General features: G+C 37.4%; 1 protein-coding gene across 1 annotated transcript in view; it reads left to right on the plus strand.

Annotated features, from left to right (window-relative positions):
- Positions 1-24,454, plus strand: part of NSUN2 (NOP2/Sun RNA methyltransferase 2) — a 37,859-nt gene that overhangs the window by 4,477 nt on the left and 8,928 nt on the right. The window contains 14 exon segments of the mRNA XM_032219923.1: positions 312-417; positions 1,617-1,688; positions 2,626-2,710; positions 4,188-4,380; positions 6,533-6,607; positions 8,784-8,914; positions 10,903-10,976; positions 12,171-12,301; positions 13,256-13,296; positions 13,299-13,351; positions 17,774-17,884; positions 17,886-17,929; positions 20,935-21,027; positions 24,031-24,166. Of these exon segments, the coding sequence (XP_032075814.1) occupies positions 312-417; positions 1,617-1,688; positions 2,626-2,710; positions 4,188-4,380; positions 6,533-6,607; positions 8,784-8,914; positions 10,903-10,976; positions 12,171-12,301; positions 13,256-13,296; positions 13,299-13,351; positions 17,774-17,884; positions 17,886-17,929; positions 20,935-21,027; positions 24,031-24,166 (1,345 nt within the window).

Below are 24,454 nucleotides of genomic sequence, written 5' to 3' on the forward strand. Positions count from 1 at the left end.
TAATCTCGTGGGTAAAATTATCATTTTAAAAAAAAAAACAAAGATTGATCCCTTGCAGCAATCTATGCACTTAACTTCTACTTTGCTGCAAGCATTTACTTGCCTTAATTTTTTATTTTATTTTCCCATCTGTAGGGAAAATTAAGCAACTAATTTTCCCCATAACATTTTTCTTTTAACACATTAACATCAATATTCTTAAGCACATTGAAGGGAGTTTTTTGTGCACTCAATTTAAAATGCAGTTGCAATTTCTTATGAAAGTTCAGATATTCTGTGGATACTTTATTCAAGATGCTTTATTTTATTAGGTACCCCGAGGAGTTGGCATGGCATACAAACCTAAACAGAAAAATCTTGCGGAAATCTCCCCAATTAGAAAAATTTCATCATTTTCTTGTTAGTGAAACTGAATGTGTAAGTATTACCTCACTTGCTGTTTTTACTTTTCATTGTGGGCTTCATATGATTTCTTGCATTCAAGAAACTTTTTATTCAGAGTTCGTGAGCAAGCTACCTTTCATATTTCTAATAAGTTTGGAATAGGAACACTATTGAAGTATCATTTCTTTAGATAAAAATGTCTCCATATTATTTTTAAATCCTAAACCTTACTTTTTTTTTCAAATTTGAAAAAAAAAAGATTTTGTTCATATTAGTACTTCAATATCTTACATTTCTGACTAACAGACTGTATAATAATATAGCTCGTTCATAGCCTTGTTGTAAATAGTGCTTTATTAAATTTCATTTTTAGAAGTAATTATGACAATAATTTGACTTTGAGATAGGGTTTAATATTGGGAACATGTGTAGTCTTTTGAACTATCTCTATATACTATATAGAGCAGGGTCTAGTGGTTAAGGCATCAGAATAAAATGTGGGAGAAGAGCATGAGTTGAAATCCCACCTTAACCATGAAAGCCAGCTGGATGACCTTAGGCTAGTCACTCTGTCTCAGCCCAATTCACCTCACAGGATGTGGTGAGAAAAATAGGAGGAAGGTGTGTTGGAAATGTCTACCATCTTGAGTTATTTTTAAAATAAAAGGGACAATATAAATAAATATGAACAAATATGTATATTACATGCAAATTGAGCCTTTGGAAATGAATTTTCCACACCCTTCCTATTCAAAGACTAGTCCTTCAGCATTGAAAATACAAATTAATGGCACCAGTTACTCAGTGGATTGAAGACCTTATAAATTAATTGTTTAGGGTGGTTGATATGTATGGATATTACAGTGAAACAAGATCATATTGTATCTAAAATATTGAATAAAAACTTCGTTTCTGCTCATTTTTATTTTATCGTCTCTTCAAGTTGAGCTCATCTCTTATTCATTTTGTGGAAACATACATATAGTTTTCTTAGAAGTATATGGAAGTTTTAACCTCTTAGAGATTTTTTTTTAAATTGACAAGTCTAGTCTATAACTTTGGAATTTTCTGGAAGTTCCCCATTCAGGGGATTATCTAAATTTAAGATAAATAAATAAATAAATAAATAAATAAATAAATATATCTTTTGCGTAGCTATTGTTTAGATTTTCTTCCATGTATATAAATATAAGATGAAAGTGGAATTGTATACTGTATTTATTTTGTTTTAGGGGAATATTAGTCGTCAGGAAGCTGTCAGTATGATCCCTCCATTGCTTCTTAATATTCAGCCTCATCACAAGGTATTCATGTATTATGATCTATGAAATTATTTTGTGGAAAAAGCATAAAGGAACATACACATTGATACTTAATACTCCACATCAGTATTGAATATCTTTTCTAATTTGGTTAATCAAAATTCATTGTAAAAGAATTGAATGCAATGTCTCTGCTTTAAATATCTAAAAATAAACCTTTACACTTGTCTTATCTTTGCCCTGATTTAACAAGGAAATGTTTGATATGTTTCATTTTTATGTTTGTAATTATTCATGTGTTGAAACACCTTCCATCTATCTTTTCTCCAATCTTTAATGTAAAGTGCTATTTCACATTCATTTTTTTAAAAAAATATAATGCCTTAGTTGGCTGGAGCTTTCCAGTACACCTATTGCTACCTTCCTATTTTGCTTTAGGTGGCACATTTAGAAAAAAAATATATGCCCCAGACTTTCCCCCTTTCTTCTCACATTCTTTCTTATTGTTGGCTTTTTCTGGGTTAGGGTTAAGATGAGATCATAGAAGAAAAAAAAGCAGTGTTCCATACTATTTCTAAACCAGGAGGTTCAAACACTTATAAGTTAATTCTATTTAGTCAAATTATTGGGCGGTCTCACAGTATTTTATTCATTTTAAACTTGAAAATATATAATTGTGGATTCCGCAAACATGTAAGTATAGTAGGTGCCTTTTAAAACATACTTGAATCTCTCATATTTTTTTCTTGGAGATAATTATTTTCAGCTGTAATGACTAAATCAGAATTAGAATGCCTGTACTGTAATTGAAAAATGATAATGTCTTGAAGAATTTAATACTTGCTGGATGCAAGACCCTTAATTCTGTAAGTTTCCTTCCCAAATCTCTTTACAAATACTGTTACATATAAACATATATATTTTAAGTTTGTTAAATAATATCAATTTCCCTTTCTGTTAAATATCTTAATCTTGATAGATTCTAGATATGTGTGCTGCACCTGGGTCCAAGACTGCCCAACTTATTGAGATGCTTCATGCAGACATGAGTATTCCTTTTCCAGGTAAGTGAAGGAAAAAATTAATTTAGTAATCCAGATGGAAGCAGCATGAAAGTAGCTGTAATAAATAAATTTTAATTATGGTGTTTTGAGAAATGCAGTTGGCTTACTGAATTGATTATTGACTTCCTCTTAAAATCCCATCTTATTTCAGCATTGATCTTGCACTGGACTTAGCACTATGTGAGTAGGTGGTTTACTCACCACTAATGTGAGTAAACAACATTTTAATAACATTTACTCACACTACTAAAGCCAGGTTTGTGTTAGGGTGATATAAAGGGAGACTTAAAAACACGATGTCAACTTTCGTGTACCGTCAGTGGAGCTGGATCTCAGATTACAGTAGCTGGTTTGAGATGTGTGTATTTATTGGGTAACGTGATTTATGACACAGAGTGAGGGGAGGAAAGGAAGAGGGGCAAAGTTCAGAAGCAGATAGACAAAGCAAAAGAAATGTCTGCGAATAAGAATTGCCTAATGAATCACTAGTTTCTGTATAAGAGACATTGACTCTTATTGTGTGTTCGTTACTGCATTGTTGGGAACCTTTACGCACATAATGTTAGATGATAAATGTTGTGGCTCTCTTTTTCTGTAATAAAAATATTGCTTATGCAACCACCATCCAGTTGCTATTTATTCATGGAATTCACCTGCTATTCATACATATCATATTGGGCATCCTGTTATATACATTTTAGTAATATAAGGGTGTGTGCATGTGTTCATTGTTTTCATTAGTTGTTTGTGCTAGAACTAATTTGTCATTTGAGAGAATGTCTTTTATGGATGGTTTGTCCGCATGAAAGGACAAGATTTAGAATTTTTGTTAATAATTTTTTGGTATTCTCCAATTTGTCACCATTTTCTATACATACAATTTTTTCTGTAAATTGTGGGTGTAAATTCCCATCCATTTTTTTCTATCAATATTACTGTATTGATGTTCTCACATTTTAACATTTGTATACTGTCTATTTCTTTGGATTGAAGGCAATTTACAGAATAACAGGGGGAAATGGTAGCTGTATCACTGCTAGCACTCATATATCCTATGCAATAAAATGGTCCTAAATGTTTGGATACGGCCAGAAGTTTTCATTCTGTGAGGTACTTTGTACAATTAGGTGTGTTTGGCCTTAACTTGGCTGGCTTTCAGGAAAACATTAGGACCTAGACTTTTTAACCTGGTGTTTCACATCTAGTTTTGAATATTGGATGAGCATCAGTTGTGCTTTAAATTTAAATTGCCAAATTTTGTTCTGTGCTAATTATTTCGTATCCTAGATCCTCTGAAAAGATATTATAAAATGTTATAAATTAAAGGTAACTGTATAAAATAATTATTTTTTTCTTGATTCCATGTAGTTAATATTTTGATCTTATTTGGACTAATAGTAATTGAAAAAAGTAATTCTCCCATGTCCCAAGTGATGATTTTATTTTAACCAGAAGATTTTCTATTTTTTTTCCCTAGAGGGATTTGTAATTGCAAATGATGTAGACAACAAGCGTTGTTATCTGCTAGTTCATCAGGCAAAGCGGTTGAACAGTCCTTGTATTATGGTTATAAATCATGATGCCTCAAGTATCCCTAATATACAGATCAATACTAATGGGAAAAAAGAGATCCTCTTCTATGACAGAATATTATGTGATGTTCCTTGCAGGTAAGTTAAACTAGGTAAAATTTAAAGCCAATATGCTGTTTGTGGGATACTTTTCTAATGCTAGTTGTTAACGACAGCAAATATAAACAAATACAGCTGTAAAAACTATAAATAAACTATTGCAGCACAACAATTATGGAATAAATGTATAGAAATTACATCAATTTATAACTTAAAGGAAAATTGGTACAAAATGTTCTACAGATTGCACAGTCAATCCTCATTTAATAACCCTTATTGAAACCAGCAGCTCAACTACTGCAGGTAGTCATAGCTTATTAAGGTAATTGGAACTGAAATTTCTGTTGCTAACGTGCTTCCCCCAAAATAAGACACAACCAAAAAATAAGCCCTCGCTTGATTTTTTAGGATGTTTGTAATATAAGCCCTACCTCAAAAATAAGCCCCAGTTAAGATCGTCAGTCAGATGGACACATTTAGTACGTCTGTTGCAACACAAGTTCGCTGGGGTCATGGGTGGGCGGCTGTTGGGAGGCTTGCCCCGTGCGTGCAGTGGAGCTGGAAGACGAGGGCCAAGCATGCAGGGACGGTGGCATCGCGCTACCCCCTCCCCACCACCTGCCTTGTCTTCCCTTACGGCAGCACCAAGAAGCAGAAGCACAGGGAGGTATCTGACCTGGCCCATCGGACATACTATGCAGCTGCCTGCTCTGTTGCAGCTGTGGGCAAGCAAAGGCAGATGGGACAAAATGGGTGGCTGGGCATGCGGTGCAGCTGGCAGGCTGGATCGTGTGCCTAGTCCTATGCCTTTGCCTCTGCCTGCTGTTTGGAGGGCTGGACGAGAGGTCTCAGCACTTGGACTCACCTGTGCTGTATGGGTTGCGCAGTCCCAGAGTGCACTGGCCAAAGGGCCTTGGTCTGTGGCTGCTGCCAGACAGTGTTGGTCCCCACGCACATGCTGCCTCCTTTGCACACGCTTGGGAGGGCACCCAGCTGGGCTGGGCTGGGGCCAGGGTGGCAGGGGCTGGTTCCTCTTCATCTCTGGGGTGACTCCGTGGACCAGATATGGGCCAATTCAGCCTGTGGGCCTTATGTTTGACATGTCTGTTGTACATGTAAAAATAAGACCTTGTGTACAAATAATCCCTAATGCATCACTTGGATGCAAAAATTAATATTAGACCCGGTCTTATTTGGGGGGAAAACGGTAATTGATGCGATCATAAAATGTGATGTCTCATGATCTCCTTACTTAGCAATGGCAATTCTGACAGCTCTCAGTTGCCATTATTAAACAAGTTGTTTAGCAAGGCTTTCATTGTGCTAAAGCGATTAGGAAATAATATACTCATAAATAAAAAGGAAATAGTGACTACAGCTGTATAGTTTTTGGAATCTATAGATAGTCCAAACTGCAGCTGCACAAATAATTATGCCTGAGTGTTTTAAGTCTTTTGATGCTAGTTGTCTACAAATGTTTGTAGGACTGCCTGTCTCCTTTGCCTGTATGGTAAGATTGTGACAGGGTTGGCATGCTTTGCATTTCCCCTGTTAACAATGTCATCTTGTTGTATTAGGAGATTTGCTTCTCGGTAATATTTTTCCCCTGAACTGATTTGCCTTCAAGAAAGCTTTCTTATATCACCTGTAAGCCACCTAGAATTGCATAAAGCGCTGGCCATTGAAATCCAAATTATAAATAAGTTAGTTAATCAACACCAGGGCTAATTGTCCTATTTCATTTATTTTGTGTCAATTAAAATTCACCTATGCTTCTCAGGAAACCTAAACACTTATAAACACTACAAACTGGTTGAGGAATGAAGAAAGGGAAAGTTAGAAATCTTAATAAGCATAAGGTTGTTTATCTTACATCATGGGGAATGGTATTCTAAACATTTTAGAAATAACAGTTAATATTAACATGAATTCTTTTATTTCTTTATCTTTAAAGAATTAAGTTATCTATTGGAGTTTTAATAACCCCTAATCATGGCTACTTAAATACTATTGTATACAATATCATTTGTGTTTTACACTTATAATAAAATATTAACTTTGAAAAATATAATTACTTAAAAATACACTACTGTAATTTCAACCTATTTGTATAAAAATGTTATATTGCAGCTAGCTGAGAACATGTAACTTTCATACTATCTTGGAATTAATGTGAAAATGTCTCTTTTAGTGGAGATGGAACCCTGAGAAAAAACATTGATATATGGAAAAAGTGGAGTACACATAATAGTTTGCAACTACATGGGTAGGAAAATATTTTATTATATATTTCTTTCAACTTGTGGAATGAAATTAAGAATCTGATTAATGTCTTGACTTTTTTTCTATATACAAGAATACAAACTTGGATTTTTGATATTTCCACTCTATTCTGTTTGGAAAACTCCAGCCTAAGGACTGCATTGTGCCCAGTTCTCCCCACGTATAGAAATTTGTAATGTCAGGGTCTCCATAAGTAAGTTGACATAATATGCCTCATTTGGATGAATTCCCAGACCCCCTTTAAAAATAAAATATTCCAAGGTTTATATTTTGGATACATTTCAATTTATTTTTATTTTTCTGATTGCCCATTCCACCAAAGGCCGACATTTCATTCTAATATTTCTAATGTGGGAAGTGGACATTTAAGCTATTGAATCCAATCTGCTGCTCAGTGCAACAATCCAAATTAGAGCCTATTTGCTATTTGGCAGATTACTCTCCAGCCTTTGCTTTGATGTATCCAGCTAAGTTAAGGGAAGGTTGCCCTTCTATTGACCTGTAATAACTCAGTGGTTAGAATGCACTATTGCAAGCTGCTTCTGCTGACTGCTGGTTGCAGTTTGGCAATTCGAGTCTCACCGGCTCAAGGTTGATTCAGCCTTCCATCCTTCCAAGGTGGATAAAATGAGGACCCAGATTGTTGTGTCAATATGCTGACGCTGTAAAACTCTTGGAGAGGGCTATAAAGTACTGTGAAGCAGTATATAAGTCAAAGTGCTATTGCTATTCTCTAGTTAATTAGTTGTGCCCCCAAACTTCTCTTATTGCTAGAAGTTTTGATTTAAAAAAAATGTAAATCCAGTGTACAGTGTCCCATACTCCTGATCATTTTCTGCATAACATACATACTTTTGGGTATTTAAAAGAGTGCTATCCTCAAGAGTAAAAATGCCAGCCTCCTTCAGTCTTTCTTTAGAGAGCTGTTTCTTGGCCTTCATCCTCTTATTTCTTTCACTTTGGCTGAACTCTTCTTAGCTTGGTGCCAGGAATTACTGACCAACATAAAGTGGAACATTTTATTTCTGATTATTTATAACTCTGCTTCTGTTAATACATCTAAAAATAGTTTTGTCTTATTCGGTAGCCATATTATACTTAGATTCAGTTTGTAATATGCTGTTCCAATATTTTTTACTTTACAGGTATTCTCTACTCTTTACCTGTGCATTCAATTTTGTTTCCTAAGGGCATAATTTTATGTATCCATTATATTTCATATTTTTAATTTTTATATTCTAACCCCTTTTTCTAAGTGTGAGAGCCATTCTGAATGGCTATGTATTATATTACGTTGCATAACAGTGGTTTAATTTCAGCAGCAGTTTAACACATTGATTTAATTTTAATGGCGTGATTTGGAGTCATGAGTAGAATGAATGTGGCTTTTAAGAAACCTCCCTTTTCTATTCCCACCCTTTCAATCCCCTCCATCCAACATAAAAAGATAGAAAAATCAAGCCAGATAGATGCCTGAAACTCCAAAAGGCCAGGAGGACAAAGTTGTGGGCTCTAACCACTCAATCATTTGTTAACTATGCTGTAATCTAGTAAGATTATTTCTATCTTCTATGGTATTAGCTCTCCTCTTCAATTCCATGTCACTTTCTGATTCAGTAGATATTTTATTAAAGCCATTAACATTCCCCACTGGAAAGATGAGGGCTAGAACTAAGCCTTGTGGCACCTGCTCTTTTTAGTTCATTAAGGAACTGTTTTATGAGCATACTTTGAATACAATTATTGATGATGCCATGTATTCAAATATTCATGTTATCCAACAGCAGTTATTTACTTGATTACAATTTCACAGTTTTATTTTGTGAAATGCTTTATTGAAAACAACAAATGCAATTATATTTATATTTACTACAGAAGCTACCTACATGTTAAAAATGAGATCATTTTAGCAAGGTTTGTTTCCTGATAATTCTCTTATTTTTTTTCTTGTGGTTAAGACAGTGTGTTCAATGTACTTACAGCCTAATTGTTTTTTTGATCTCTGGAATCTTTCCGTGCATTGATTTCAGAGTGAACAAATTGTTTCAGTTATTACCTGCCACAGAAAATTAATAGGACATCTGTAGTCCCAAGGACACAAACAATATAATTAATTTCATGCCCTGATAATTAAGTTTTGAACAATATGTTCTATGCAGACTACAGCTGAGGATTGCAACTCGTGGAGCTGAACAGCTGGCTGAAGGAGGTAGAATGGTGTACTCTACCTGTTCATTGAATCCTATTGAAAATGAAGCTGTCATTAGTTCTCTGCTGGAAAAAAGTGAAGGTGTGTATAGTTTAAAAGGGAAAAAAATGGTGTTTAGTAAAGCTTACTCTTTTGCCTGGACCTGTAGGGCAGTGTGTTGATTGAAAATCTGGGTTAGTTTAATATTCGTTATATTGGAATTCTAATTTTAATCTAGATGCTGCTAGCTCATTTTTCTAGAAATTATAGCTGACTAAATACAGGCGGCATGATATTTCTTTTCTGATTCTAATCTCAAATGAACCAGTTCTGTAGGAACTGATTTTTTTCATCCGGGATGCTTTTAAATGTCAGAACATAACCTATTATAGTTGGTAGCTGGTCTTCACTGTTTGAATGCTATTCAAATGTGTTATTAAAGAAGCCACATAGATTTGATGTGAACACCTTATATCATGTTCACTTTCTACATCACCCTATTTTGTTAAGATAACATAGGTACCAAGGATAGTTGCCAGTCTACAGTGCTTGTTTGCTTCATGGATATGTTTAAGAAACCTTAATAATTTCAATATATTCTCTTACTTGACAATTTGGGTCAAAGTTTTAAAGGTTGGTCAGAAGTGTTTAACTTTTCAAGGCATACAAAAGATTTGAACGGGATGTATGAACAATCAAGAAAAAGAATCAGGAAAAGTGTATAAGAATGATGTTCAAATAAGCAAGGGATTTATAAATCTACGGCAGTTTTAATTTTCCAATGTATCGTTAATTAACTCCAACTGAATGTATTACATCATTTTAAAAGACAAAAAATCACTACAAAATCTAGACAAAGAATGCATTTCAGCAACCAGGATCAAAGCAGTATGAATCACTGAATGAGATTATGAGCTATAGTAAATTCTATCCATATTACCAGAGGTAGATTCTGATTTTTAAAATCTGTAAAGTTGAAACTGAATCTAAGCATAAACAGTACAAATATTGTACATGGTACAATCCATGGGTGATTAAAGACCAACCGTAAAAGCAAAATTCAGCAAATATGGTGAATAAAAAAGAAAAAAAAACAGAAAAATCCCTGATACAATAAAGTAGAGGAAGCACCATAACTATTGATGGAAATTTTGCAGCTCACCTTCTGAGAATTGATCACATAAAACAAGAGCAGTAATCTCATACCCACAGGAGCAGTTAAATTACTGACCATTACAGTTATGAATGTTGATCATCATTGAGTATTTAGTGGGAATTTTAACAGCACATTGGTGCAGAGTCATCCTCCTTCATCTTTGCACAGGAGAGTGGCTTTTACAAAATGTTAATGCCTCTGCTAATTGTTCTTCTAATAGGTAGTTCCCTGTTTGCATCAGAGTAAAGAGCCTCCTACAAGGAACATGTACGATATGAATAGCTACTGGTGAATTAGGTTTTGGGGTGGGGGGGCAATTAAACTATTAAAATCATGAGAAGTCCTGATTCTCTTAGTGTGGACAATTAAGTCCTAATTCTCTGTTTCAGTTCACCCAGTTTATCTAACCAAGGGTGAAAATGGCATCGAGGAAAGGCCTCAATATGTTAAGTCATTTTTAATTTATCTCTTCGGGGAAAAAAAAAACATGCCTGTTCATCTAGGTGAAGTGGAGAAGGGAAGTTTCCCAAAAGACTTTCTTCTGGCAGAATTGGGTCAACAGAATCTTAACTGAACCCCAAAGGGGATACAGCCTAATTCTAAACATATTAAAGCATAAAAATTTGAATGATGGAAGAATGTTATAATTTTTTTAAATTTTGATTGAATGATTGCTAGGATCTTAATGGATGTGCAACCATAATCCTGATCAGAACTGTAACTTTTAAGTAATATAATGGCTGCCAGGGCATAGTTATTTTCAAACTTGCAAATTTAACAGTGACAAAATATGCTTTTGGGGGCTTTTATAAGCAGCTCTCTCTTGAGTTGACCAACTGGTAGGATTATGACTAATCCTAACCTTGGTTATCCACTATTCCAGTCAAATGACTTTTCCAGTAAAATGCATATAATGTTGACTTTTTTTTTGAAGGTGCCTTAGAACTTGCTGATGTCTCTTCTGAGTTGCCAGGGTTGAAAAGGTTGCCAGGCATTACAAAATGGAAGGTAATTTTATAGAAATATGTATTGTATTTAGGGATTCATATCCCATGTGAACAAATAAAATTTCCAAAAGTAAACAGGTTAATTAGTTATCCAGAATTAAATCATTGCTATGAATTGCCCTTTTCAAGTCTCGTTGAGGTTTCTTTGTTGCTTAAACATGCTGTAAACAGTGATGCATTATTGCTTCTGCTTAGGAGAGCCAGTTTGGTCTAGTGGATAAGACAGCAGACTAAAATGCAGGACACCATGAGTTCAAGTCCTGCCATAGTCATGAAAGCCAAGTGGGTGACTTTGGGTCAGTCATTCCCTCTCAGTCCAAACTATCTCATAGGGTTGATGTGAGGAAAATAAGAAGAGGAAGATATGTTGGATATGCTCGCTGCCTTGAGTTATTTGTGAAAATGATACAGGCAGGAACCAGTTTTTTTTTAAAAAAAAATGATGAACTTCCCCCAAAAAGGAGTGGGGACATGGAAGGCCTTTGGTCATTTATATAAATACTGTAATGAGAGAAGGGAGTGGGCAGCACCTCTTGGCTGGAGATCTTTTAGCAATAATATCACCAAGAGGGTATATTTTTTCAAGATATCTTTTCCCAGATCAGTTTAAACCATATTACAAGGCAACCAACTTCTGTATAATTATTGATGATAGGGTAGTCACTTGGCCCTTGTTACATTTCAGCATTAAATTTCATGAGAGAAAGGGAAGATGTGCTGCTTTGATGGCATATTCATGGCACGACAAAACCGCGGTCCACTAAAGCGTGCCCGATTAAAGCGCGTCGCTGACGTCATCAGCAGCGTGACAACAGCGACTGCGGAGAAAGAAGGGCACTTTAAAAAGCGCTTTGAAAGCAAGCCGATTCACGTTAAGGTAAGGGTTAGGGTTAGGTTAAGGGTTAGCGTTAGGTTAAGGGTTAGGTTAGGGTTAGGTTTAGGGTTAGGTTAAGGGTTAGGTTTAGGGTTAGGTTTAGGGTTAGGTTAAGGGTTATGTTAAGGGTTAGGTTCGGGGGGTTAGGTTTAGGTTTAGGGGTTAATTTTAGCTTTAGCGCTCACAGCGTGCTTTTTTCGTCGCGCTGTGATGACGTCAGGTATGCTGTTTCGTCGAGCGCGCTTTAGTCGACCACGGTTTTGTGGTGGAACCGAGCATATTAATAGTAAGATTTGAAAGACATTGTATTTTCCCACCTAGGTAATGACCAAAGATGGTAATTGGTTTGAAGACTGGAAAGAAGTTCCTCCTAGCAAGCATACACAGATCCGCCCCACAATGTTCCCTTTAAAAGATGAACAAAAACTTAAAGCATTACATTTGGAGCGCTGGTATGTAACGTCGTAATCATATATATAAGGTGGTGTTGAATTCAACTTCACTTTAATGTTGCCAAGTATGTGTTCACGTGGGAGACATATACAGTTAAAAACTTAAGATCTATAGATACATTTTAAGGGTTTAATGAAGTCCTGTAGTATCAGGAGCGCCTACTTCCCATCCTCCTTCAAAGATATTCATTGAGATGTTTCACCAAAAAGAATGCAAAAAGTTAGAATTTTTTAACAAGTTGGGTGGAATAGGATCCAATATTTTACATACTACTTTTCTCCAGCAATTTCCAAATTCTTTATTAGTACTGCAAACAATTATCCACATTAAACTGCTTAGCAACCCAATAAAGATATAATACTTGATAGCATATTTTTGCCATGACAATATAGAATTTAGCAATAGTACTAATAATGTCAACATTGGTAATAGGAGGCTGATACAATAGTAATTTGGTCTCCTGTATACTCTGAATTATACTCTGTATACTCTTGTATTCTAAAATACAACAATATCATACAGTTGTACAGTTGTATCTTGTTTTTGTCTCCTCTGAAGCATAACTCATTCAGATCAGGGAATTTGAATATCTCAGTAGAATTGATGGTAATTCATTATGCCATACCCAAAGATCCGTCCTCAGTTTAGTGTAGATGAGAGATGTTTAATTATTTGATCAGTACTCACAGTGCCCTTGAAATCTAGGTTGTGCTATTTCAAAGAATTACAGGGACCATGCTTACTGAATGAAGCTGTTCTGGGATGTCAGCTGTAATTACTAAGTTCAGATCCTGAGTCTTCTTTAATAAGATACATAACTAAAGCAAGCAAATTGGTTGTACAAATGCAAAAATTTGATAATGTTTAAAGGTTTTTTTAATCATTTCTGATCGCAGATTTAAGTAGAGCTCAAGAATATACCTATTGATACAAAATCCATGTTGCTTATCTAGTTTTAGAATTTTACCACATCACCAGAATACTGGAGGTTTCTTCATGCTGTATTAATTAAAAAATCACCTATGCCATGGAAACAGACGTCAGCCCAGGTAATGTTTAGTATTATTAAAAACATTTTCTAGTATGTTTTAAAAGGATAAGAGTTTAGAAATACCATGGAATAATTACGGATTTCAAATAGCATGCTTCACATGAAATTGCTTTGAAACTGGATCATAGTTGAATATTGAAGTTATGAAGAGAGAGATGAGAAACCATCTATAGAAATTCACCACAAATAAATCCATTGGGCATTCTGAGCCCTTGGATATATATTTAAGCAAAAAAAAGGCAGATTTAATGTAGAACCAATATGATTTCCTTGTCTAGTCAGGCTAGATTTTAAGCCTTATACAAGGAATAGGATTTAAAAAACAGGGATTCTGTTTCTAGAAAAGAAACTAGTACTTCGTATTGTTTTTCTTCTTTATGCAGAAAAAAACATTGCCCTATGTAGAGTATTTTTCCTCATGGAGGGCATCCCTGGTTCATACTTTCTCCCTTCCCTTTATTGTAATATACATACGATGTTTTTATCTGTTAAGTGCTATTCCTAAACAATAATAGTCAAGGGCGTTTTTTCCTTTGCTTATGTTGCAGCAAAAAAGCAAAGAAACCATAGCATCTTAAAGGCTAAGAGGTTAATTATGACCTAGACTTTTGTAAGTCTGAGATCATTTAATCAGATAGCTGTCAATTTCAGAAAAAAATGGGATTCGGGGAAAAGTTGAAGTTGCAATGTAAATACTAAAGTAACAAGGAAATGGAAATGGTCTTAAGTTTGAACAAATAATATCCAGACAACTGAATGCTTGAATATGTGCAGAATATGTAGTTTAGTTTTAGTTTATAGTTTTATAGTTTTATTGACATTTATAGGCCGCCCTTTTCCCTGAGGGGACTCAGGGCGGCTTACAATCAGTGGGAAGGGAGTGTAAGACAAAACACAGAAAGAAAAAAAAAAATGTGAATAAAAAAAATAAACCGATAAAACACAACATTCATTCAGCATTCGGGTGGGGGGCGGTTCGGATCTTATCCCCAGGCCTGACGGGATAGCCAGATCTTGAGGGCTGTGCGGAAGGTCTGGACGGTGGTGAGGGTACGAATCTCCACGGGGAGATCGTTCCAAAGCGTCGGAGCTGCAACTGAGAAGGCTCTCCTCCGCGTAGTCGCCAGTCGGCACTGACTGGCGGATGGAATTTGGAGGAGGCCTACTCTATGCGATCTGATGGGACGGAGGGAGGCAATTGGCAGAAGGCGGTCTCTCAGATAGTCAGATCCACTACCATGGAGGGCTTTGTGAGTGGTGAGTAGCACCTTGAAGCGCACCCGGAGATCAACAGGTAGCCAGCGCAGCTCACGGAGGATCGGTGTTATGTATTCACAATAGCAGTGCTGATTATTGTCTTATCAACAATCACTACTGTATTGCTTGGAAGGATTTATTGTATTAGTTTTGCATTCATTTCACCATAATTAAATCATATGAAGGACATTGCTGTATATCAAAAGTGGAACCTTACCTATGTTAGGGGGAGAAATGGTCTGGTCTTTGCAAATACTGCAAAAGCTGTATGCCAAATACTTTTTTGTTCCAGGTCAGAGTTGAGTTTAAGCTTATCTTAACAGTCAGATCTTCTCTTCTGATACTGGCTCTCCATACATGAACAACACATAATGTTAGAAGTGAATCTGAATTTCTATGCAGTAATCATGACATAATAGAGATACAGTTTGGGCCCAGCAAAGCAAAACTCTCCTGTTAGCTTATTAAAAGAAGTACATCTGAGTATTACTGTACAGTGAAACCACAAGTCAATTGTACTAATGCTGAGCTACCCACAGAGAATATGCCCTCTTTGGTGTTAGCTGACTGGTGACAGCTGCAGAGAAAGAAAGGCTGCTTTGAAGCTTGCATCAGAACAGAAGCATAACTGGCATCGTGGAAGGCCAAGGCAGCCCTTTCAACAAAACATTTCTTCTGTGCTTGAGAGCAACTGGATGCCATAAAGAGGGAACCCAACAGAAATTAGCACTCTTCCTGACAATAGTTGGGAGTGGTGCCCTTGATGTGTACAGTAGGAAAAGGAAGCAAATGCAAAGCCCTGTTGAGAAATTTGTGGCCTATTGTGTGTTGTGAATAGACGTATGAATACCGTAATTTGTTTTCAGATCACATATAGAAAAAGTCAGTCTTTATCACTGACTTTGGTGTGTTGACTGAATCTTTGCTCAACTCAAATTGCTTTGGGCATAAGAAACAACAGAGTGCAAGAATGTGGCCCTGTTCCTGGATCAGCATCTCCTTATAATAACACATGCCTTAGTTTCCTTCAGATGGACTGTTGAAGTGCGCTCTACATGAGGCAGCCTTGAAAAGCTTCAGCTGGGTACAGAGTGCAGCAGCATGGACAGTAACATGCACGCCTAGAATAGCACATATTACCATCTACGCTTCATTGGTTACTAGTTTGCTTCCAAATCCAATTCAAGATGCTGGTTTGATTTGTTAAGTCCTTCATGGCATAGGATCAAGCTGTCTGAGGGGCCACCTCTCCCTGATTACATCAGCCCACCCCATTAGATCTGGTGGGGGGGGGAGGATAGGTGCTACATCAGCTACATTTAATGACGCCCAGGAGACATAGCAAGAGCCGAGGTGGCGCAATGGTTAAATGCAGCACTGCAGGCTACTTCAGCTGATTGCAGTTCTGCAGTTCGCTGTTCAATCTCACCGCTCAGGTTGACTCAGCCGTCCATCCTTCCGGGTGGGTAAAATGAGGACCCGGATTGTTGTTGGGGGCGATATGCTGACTCGTAAACCGCTTAGAGAGGGCTGAAAAGCCCTATGAAGCGGTATATAAGTCTAACTGCTATTGCTGTTGCTATAGCTTCTCTGCTATTGGCATTTGCTGTATGAAGCATTTTTGTGCCCCAAAATTAGAGTAGCTCCATCTCTCTGATAGTTCCGAGAGGCCTCAAAACTTAGTTATGTTATCTGGTCTTGGGCTCCCCGGAAACTGGGGACATGCTTAGATAGCTCCATTGCTGAGCTAGCTAGATTTATTCCCTTTCCCCCTTTGCTGTTAATGTGATTTTTATATCATTTATATTATGTTTTATATGTGGTTTTACCCTTTGAGCATGCTGCCCAGGGTTACTTTCAGTGACATGGGAGGCTATATAAATTTATATATATATTTGATTAATCAATAAATGTTTATTCAGAGAATTGAACCTTTCCTAACCCTAACCCCTTCCTTAGAAGAATGAGATGGGGAGTTTCTAAATTTGACAAATACATAGAAAATAACCAAATCAAGCAGCAGAAATCATGCCAGAATCGATGGATTAGGCAGCTATAGTGTTTTACATAATTATTATATTATAAATAATAATAGAGTGGAAAATAACAGTTATATCCAAGAAGATTAACAGATAATAAGGTCAAATTGCATACTACAGGCAGAACCTCCAATTTTTAGTCAGACCAGAACTCTTTCTAGCAATCGATCAATGGAGAAACTGCAGTGACCTGTCAACACCTGACAAAGAAGAAATAGTGCATCTATGGCAACAATAATGGGGCAATCCAAAGAAATACAAGTAGAATGTAGCCTAGCTAAAAAAAAAAAAACCAAGGAAGATCAAGAACTCTGATCAACATCGAGTAGAAATGAACTGCATGGATTTTGGTTGAAACATCCAACTGGTCTATACCCACTCATTGCCAAGCATTTTAGCAATATAGTTCAAGGAGATGAAATTGGAGATTGGTTAATATCTAGCAAAAGTTGCCTGTTAATGAGAGTTCCAATAAACCGGGCAACACCAAGCAACTACAAGAAACTTGCAATATTTTCAGATGCACCTTTTATGCCATGTTGCAAATAAAAAGCATGATGCATTCAGTGAAGTGGAATGTAATATGTGAAAGTTATTCCTATAGTAATTCTTTTAAGTCATTGAGGTTTTTAACTAACTATTCTAGTATTTACATTGGAGAATAGACTGTTTTCACTAAGACATAGATGATTGAATAGACTAGCAAGCAAACCCTAGAATATAGCACCGTTGTGATCATTTTCAAGTTGTTGTGTTCTTAATTGAATTATGTTCTTATCATTTTATCGCATCCTTAAACGGGCAGCTAAATATTTACCAATGTTTAAATGTTTAATATTGACCAGTGCTATCAATGCTATTAATTTTCAAATGACTTTTGTCTTGTTTATTTAAAAAGTTTTCAATAAATAATTTTGAACTGAAAATAAGAATAGGGAAAAGTAATAATAAGTGAAAAAGAAATAAAGCAAAAAAACCCCATAAAGAAGTAGGTTCTGATCTTTTTAACAGTATGTCCATTATTTTTACACTTTCTGAGGTTGTATAAATTTTCCAATGTATTTTGGAGATAGCAAATAGAGATGATTTTTCTGGAATTGAAACATTGTTCTGTTTTGGAACAGGTTCAGAATAAGTTGCCTCAGAAGACTGGAGATTTAATGCCTGCAGATGCAGAACAGGATCCTTTAGAAAGTGAAGGTCCTATAATGCAAGATGCAAAAGATGGAGAGACCATCAGTAACTGAGAGTGTGGAGAACAAGAAGGATGGAGTTTGTGGGTAAGAAATTGGAAACTAAAGCTGTTGTTGTTAACAGAAGTGTGCTGATCTATACTGGTACTAGCCCTTCGGGGTGAGAAAATTGTTGGATATCTGAGACATCTAAGGAAAACTCCGAGATCACAATAGATTTCATAGAATATTGATATGTTCTTAATGTCTACCCTTTTGAAATCATGTAGTTTTCTGCTAAGAAAACAAAGAATATTTAAAATTCCCTTGATGGTGCAAGACATGCTATAAGCCCGAGAATAAAATTGCGAGAAGTGTATACAAAACATACCATAATAATTGGAATGATTTAACCAAACAGTGAATAACACTTTACTTACCACGTGAACCACAATTTGTTTTACCTGGATGTCTGAACCATATCTGGCTGATACCTTAGATGTTAGTCTCTTGCTCATTCCAAAATAATGCAGAACAAGAGGAATTAGAAAGTCACCATTCTTCCGTCTAAAACCCTTCTCTTCAGTTACCCTGGCAATCATCCTCTTTCCACCACTAACTACCCATAGCATAAGGTAAAGGTGAAGCTCTCTGAATCTCCAAACATCAAACATTAACCACATAGCAAACAAGTCAACAGTTTGCTTATATTTATAATTTATAATCATCATTAATTATATACATTATAGTATCAGTAATATACATGGTACCGTAGTAAACTACAACCTGTATAAAAATGGGTCAGGCATAGGGCAATACATATAACAGATGGTAATAGTGAACATGTCATTGAATGTTCTGGAGTTTCAATTAAGCTGTGGTGGTTGTAAACATGGGTGTTGGTCACAGAATTACTCTTTTATCACCGTTATAACTAAAAATATCCAAGGTAGTCATTAAATGAGGATTACTTATATATGAACATGGCCAAAGTCTAAAATGGAATATTCTGAATATTTCAGTACAGGCAGTCCATGTTAAAAATGGTAATTGTTAAAGAGCTGTGGTGGCGTTGTGGTTAGAATACAGTACTGCAGGCTACTTTGATGGATTTAGAGGTCAGTCATCGCAGAGGGTTCATTCCAAAATGCATCCCTCCCTTGGAGAGTTTATTCTTTTTATACAGTTTTACAAGCAAAGCAATGAGCATATAGCAACAGGATTATTATTGGCTTATTCTCCTTGTCAATCTCTAAGAACATCCCACCCAGGATAGAATCTCACATAACTCAATAGTTCCTGGTAGTGCCTGTTGTTGTTAATTAGGAGAGCTCAGAGGTTAAGAGGTAACCAGCCACTGAGATCATGGCAGTGTGCTGTGCATGCCTTTATGTAACCTTTCCTCTATTCCTACACTACTTCTACCGGCTGCCAGCAGTTCGACAGTTTGATTCTCACCGGCTCAAGGTTGACTCATCCTTCCAAGGTGGATAAATGAGGACCCAGATTGTTGGGGGCGATATGCTGACTCTATAAACCATTAGACAGGGCTGTGAAGTACTGTGAGCGATATATATGTCTAAATGCTATTGCTAATTAGATTGGAAACTCCATTGCTGGTAGAATCAATTGTAAAATGTGATGTCATGTGACTGCAGTGCCTTATAACAGCAGTTCCAGTTACCGTTGTTAAGCAAATCTCACACAGTTGGTAAGCATGATGTTACGTGATTGCCATTTTTGACAACCTAATGCGGTGATGGCTAACCTTTTTGGTGCCGAGTGCCCCAAGCGTGCATGCGCATGAAACCCCAAAATGCAATGTGAGTGCCCCCTGCATGCACTCGGCACATGCAACCCTATGCATGTGCGCCCCTGTGTTCCTCCCACGGATGCACAAACATCCCCCATGCATGCACAGATTTTTATGAGACTAAAATAGATATCCTCCGATTTCTGCAAGTAATATGTTGTATTGTACTCTTGGAAAATACATAGTTGACTGTTCTGACCCCCCTTGTCCTACACCAAAGCACGCCGAGACAAAGATACTTCAAGGATGTATTAACACACAGACAGGACCTTGGCAGTAATCCAGCACAGTCCAGGCCTTGGCAGCAATCCAGCACAGACTAACCTTGGCAGCAATACAACACAGTCCAGGCCTTGGCAGCAATCCAGCACAGACTAACCTTGGCAGCAATCCAGCCTGCCAAGCTAGCCACGAAAGTTCTCCAACTTTAGTGAATACGTTGACTCCTGCAAAGGGGCGTGTGCACAATCATTTCTTTTATAGTTTTGAGAGGAGCCTAATTACCACCAGCTGAGTGCAATTATCTCCTGTAACTGCGTAACTGCTCCTTTCGCCTATTAGCTCTTTGTTGCCAGGCATCCAGGAACAACTCGTTTGGCTCCTCCCCAGTGCTCCAATGCATGATGTCGGGATCACACTCCCTTGTCTCCTCCCCACTGGTCCAAGGCTCAGGCACCTCCTGGTGGCCAACCAGCCTCTCTGCGCCCTGCTCGAGTCGGCACCCTGTCCAGGTCCTCCAGAGCCGACTCATAGGGCCCCTCGCTGTCGGAGTCTGGTGGCAGCTCCAACAGCTCCTGCTGGGCCACAACAGTTGACCATATAGTTCAAAGAACTTTGGATGAAATGACTCACACAAATTGAATAAACAGATCTTGTGTAATGCATTTAAGAACTCGGTGTTATGTGAAAGCCATGTTATAATAGAAAAATCTATAGCAATTCTAACTAATCTCAATGTTAAAAGGCTGTTTGTTCTGCATTTCTAGGAATCCCTAGGAAATTCCATGGTAATAGACTGCTGACCATGAAAAAAGATGTAGTTACGTTGTTGAAAGTGTATATTATTGGCAGTTACCATTCTGAATAGCAATAATAACAAAAACGTTACAATTAAAACCTGCTGAATCAAGCCACTTCAATATACTAAGGCTTTTCCATGTATGTTTACTATGGAGTATACAGGTTAGCCTCTATTGATTGAAATAAGTGATAATGTTTGGAAATTGCAGAGGTGGGGGAAAAGTTATTTAATAATACCAGAATAATGATAAGCTATGGAGATTTCTGTTTTTCCTTGCAGACCTCCACCATCTAAAAAAATGAAGCTTTTTGGATACAAAGAAGATCCATTTGTTTTTCTTCCCACAGACGATCCTTTGTTTCCTCCTATTCAGTAAGATGTATTTATATTTTCTGTATACTAGTTTGCTTACTAAATTCTAGAGCTTATGAATGTCATTTAACATATTGAAGAAAATAAAGTGGAATGGAATATAAAATATTTCTATATGAAATGTGTTAATTGGGTGATGTTGGACCAGTCAAATCTACCTCACAAGATGGTTGTTGGAAAAAATAGGAAGGCGTATATATATGCCTTCTTGAACTCCTAGAATGAAAGGCAGTAGAAATCTAATAAATAGGTGGATAGTCTGTTGGAAACTAAAGTAAATTCTAAAGATATATGTGGATATGGTTGAAATCTAAAGATGCCTTGATTATCTTTTAATATATATTAAATCAAAATCTCCCATAGTCCTACTGTTTTTAATTATTTCATATAAGATTCAGTCTGTTGACTGGATGATTCCTAGGAGGATTTTTTTAAATAACAGAGCATCAATAAAACATTAAAAGTAAAAACAAGGACAAATATACAAATGAAATGCCATAAGCCAATATTTTTAAAATGCATAATTTGTGCTTTTAATCCTAAGGGATGATACAAAATTTTAAACATCTAAGTGAATATTTCTGAAAGATTTTTTTAAATCATAGCTCTGTATCCAGAGATGCCTTTCTTCTAATAAAAAAGCATTATTTGTTCTGAGAAAAAGCTTGGAGAATATGTATCAGATAAGAGCTTCTATTTGGATAAACCTATTGTTAGATTTATCTAGCCAGCAAAAGTACCCTTTCTCTTGTGCATTCCATGTATGTAAGACCGCAACATCTGTTACACAGTTTTCATAATTTGGTCCCCATTCCGAGTTTCCCCGAAAATAAGACAGGGTCTTATATTTTTTTTGACCCACGGAATATGGCCTTGGGCTTATTAGAGGGGGAGGGCTTATTATTTTTCAGGTGCAGGAAGCAACAAGCCCACCAGCCCCACACTCTCCGTCCCACCATCTGCTTGCCTGCGGCCACAATGATCCAAGTTCTTGCATCCTGATCTTCACCTGCCCTGCTTGCTGGCCGTGGAACTAGCTGACTGTGCTGCTCTGGCCTCGCGAGGGTGGAGGCTCTTCCGGGCAAAAAGGACGAACACACACACACACACACACACCCTCCAAGGCAGCCACATCCCTTCACTAATTTGCTTTCCAGCTCCATTCTCCGCTCCATGTACAGGACAAGAAAAGTAGACTGTGTGCCTATGGTAAAAAAAATACCAGAAAATACCTTCCAAGTTCTCGCAAATAAATAAATAAATAAATCTTGCGAAGTTGGAAGTAGTCCCACAAACTACTTTTCTTGCCCTGCACATGGTAGTGGAGAATGGAGCAGGAAAGCAGGTTAGTGGAGGGATGTGGCTGCCTTGGGTGGGTGGGTAGGGATCTCTTTTTTCTCACACACACATTCCTTGGGAACTCTGCACAGACGCAGAGAAGGCTTTGGATAGAGCATTTGGGGGATGTGCGTCTGCGCTGAGATCCCAAGGAAAGAACGATTGCCAGGGAAAAGGGGGGGGGAGATTTTGTCTCTTATCCTGTTCTGAGCCTGTTCTGAGCTTCAGAACAGGGTAAGAGGAAGGAAAATATCCCCTCCCCATTTTCAAGTGGTTTGCAAAAATGCCTCATTCCGAGCCTTCACTCCTGGAATCCTGGAATATGCTGAAAGCTCAAAATGGAACGTTTTGCAAACCGTTTGAAAATATGGAGGGGGATATTCCTGCTTCTCCCCCTGTTCTGAAGGTCACAGATTGAAAACAGGATAAGAGACAAAATCCTCCCTTCCACGTGCCTTCAATCCTGGATAATGTGAAGGCTTGGAATGTGGCGTTTGTCAAACCTCTTGAAAATGGGGAGGGGGGATTTTGTCTCTTATCCTGTTCTCAGTCTGTGCTGTCCTTCAGAACAGGGGAGAGGCAGGAATATCTCCCCATTTTCCAAGCCATTTGCAAAAACGCTCCATTCGAGCCTTCAATGTGAATATGCAGGTGAGAACCGACCTCCTGTAGGCATTAAAATCCATACACTTGGGACATCGGAAGAAGCCCTGCGAGGAGACGCTGCTGCCGAAGTGCAGGAAATCTCCCCCCCCCCCCCAACCTGCAGATCGTCCTTTCAAAGTGGAGTTTCACCAGGACGAAGAGGTGGCTGAAAGCGGCGTTTGTGTGTCGCCTTCATCCTGGTGAAACTCCTCTTTGAAAGGACGATCTGCAGGTGGAGGTGGGATTTCCTGCATTTTGGCAGCAGCGTCTCCTCGCATGGCTTCTTCCGATATCCCAGGTGTATTGATTTCCATGCCTTCTTTTCCTGTTCCGTGGACGGAATTGCAAGCTGTGACTGTCACCGTTAGGCAAGGAGGGCATGAGGCATTTGGGTTGTGTTGCGTGGCCTCTGGCTTCTTTTGCAGCCACAATTGGCTGCAAAAGCGACTGGAGTTTGCTGGAGGCAGAGGCCTGAGTGGCACCCGCGAATCAGCTGTTTTGTGAATCCGATTAAGGGGCTAAGAAGTCCTGAGGTGACCAGGGTGCCCCCTGTTCTGGCTAAACCCCACTAGGGCTTATTTTCGGGGGAGGGTTTATATTTTTGCCCACAGCGAAAATCTGGCAGGGTCTTAGTTTCAGGACATGTTGTATTTTCAGGGAAACACGGTATTTTTAGACTGTATGGTAATTCCCGTCACCTCCGATTTTCATGGTACTGCACGTTTGCTTCATAAATAGGAAGCTATACTTCGTGTTCACTGAATCCAAATCATTTGATTTTGAAAAGAAAGAAAATGAGTCCCAATAAAGTAGAATGTATTTTAGAACTTATTTTAAATATACTGTATTTACTCATTCAGTTACAGTTGAGTAAGTTCCATTCAATTCATTCAATTACAGTTGAGTAAGTTCCAGTTTTTTTCTGAAACCTCCTCACCCCCACCTCCCTTCCCCAGAATTGTCCATGTTACATACAATTGCAATAGGATGATTGTATTTAATACTTGTAACTATTTTCAGGAAATTTTACGCACTGGATCCTTCATTCCCTAAGATGAATTTGTTAACTCGTACTCAAGAAGGAAAGAAGAGACAGGTGTATATGGTTTCCAAGGAGATACGGGATGTACTGTTGAACAACAGTGAAAAGCTAAAGGTTTGTTTATATTATGTTTTCAGTAAAAATCCTTATTCAAAATGCTATTAAGAGGACTTGAGAATCTTCTCTTGAAAATTGTGGTCTTTTGTTACAACTTTATTGCAAAGGTGCACTTTCCCTATTAATTTTAGCGCTGTTGTGTAGAAAGGTATAAATACACCTGGAAATATCTACCTACCTACCTACCTTCTCTCTTTCTCTCTCTCTCTCCCTCCCTCCCTCTCCCTCTCCCTACCTACTTTTTTTAAAAAAATCCCTCTTCAAAACCTTGGTGCATCTTATACT

This window comes from Thamnophis elegans, chromosome 6 (assembly GCF_009769535.1).
Source record: "Thamnophis elegans isolate rThaEle1 chromosome 6, rThaEle1.pri, whole genome shotgun sequence".
In the NCBI taxonomy this organism is placed as follows: domain Eukaryota; kingdom Metazoa; phylum Chordata; class Lepidosauria; order Squamata; family Colubridae; genus Thamnophis; species Thamnophis elegans.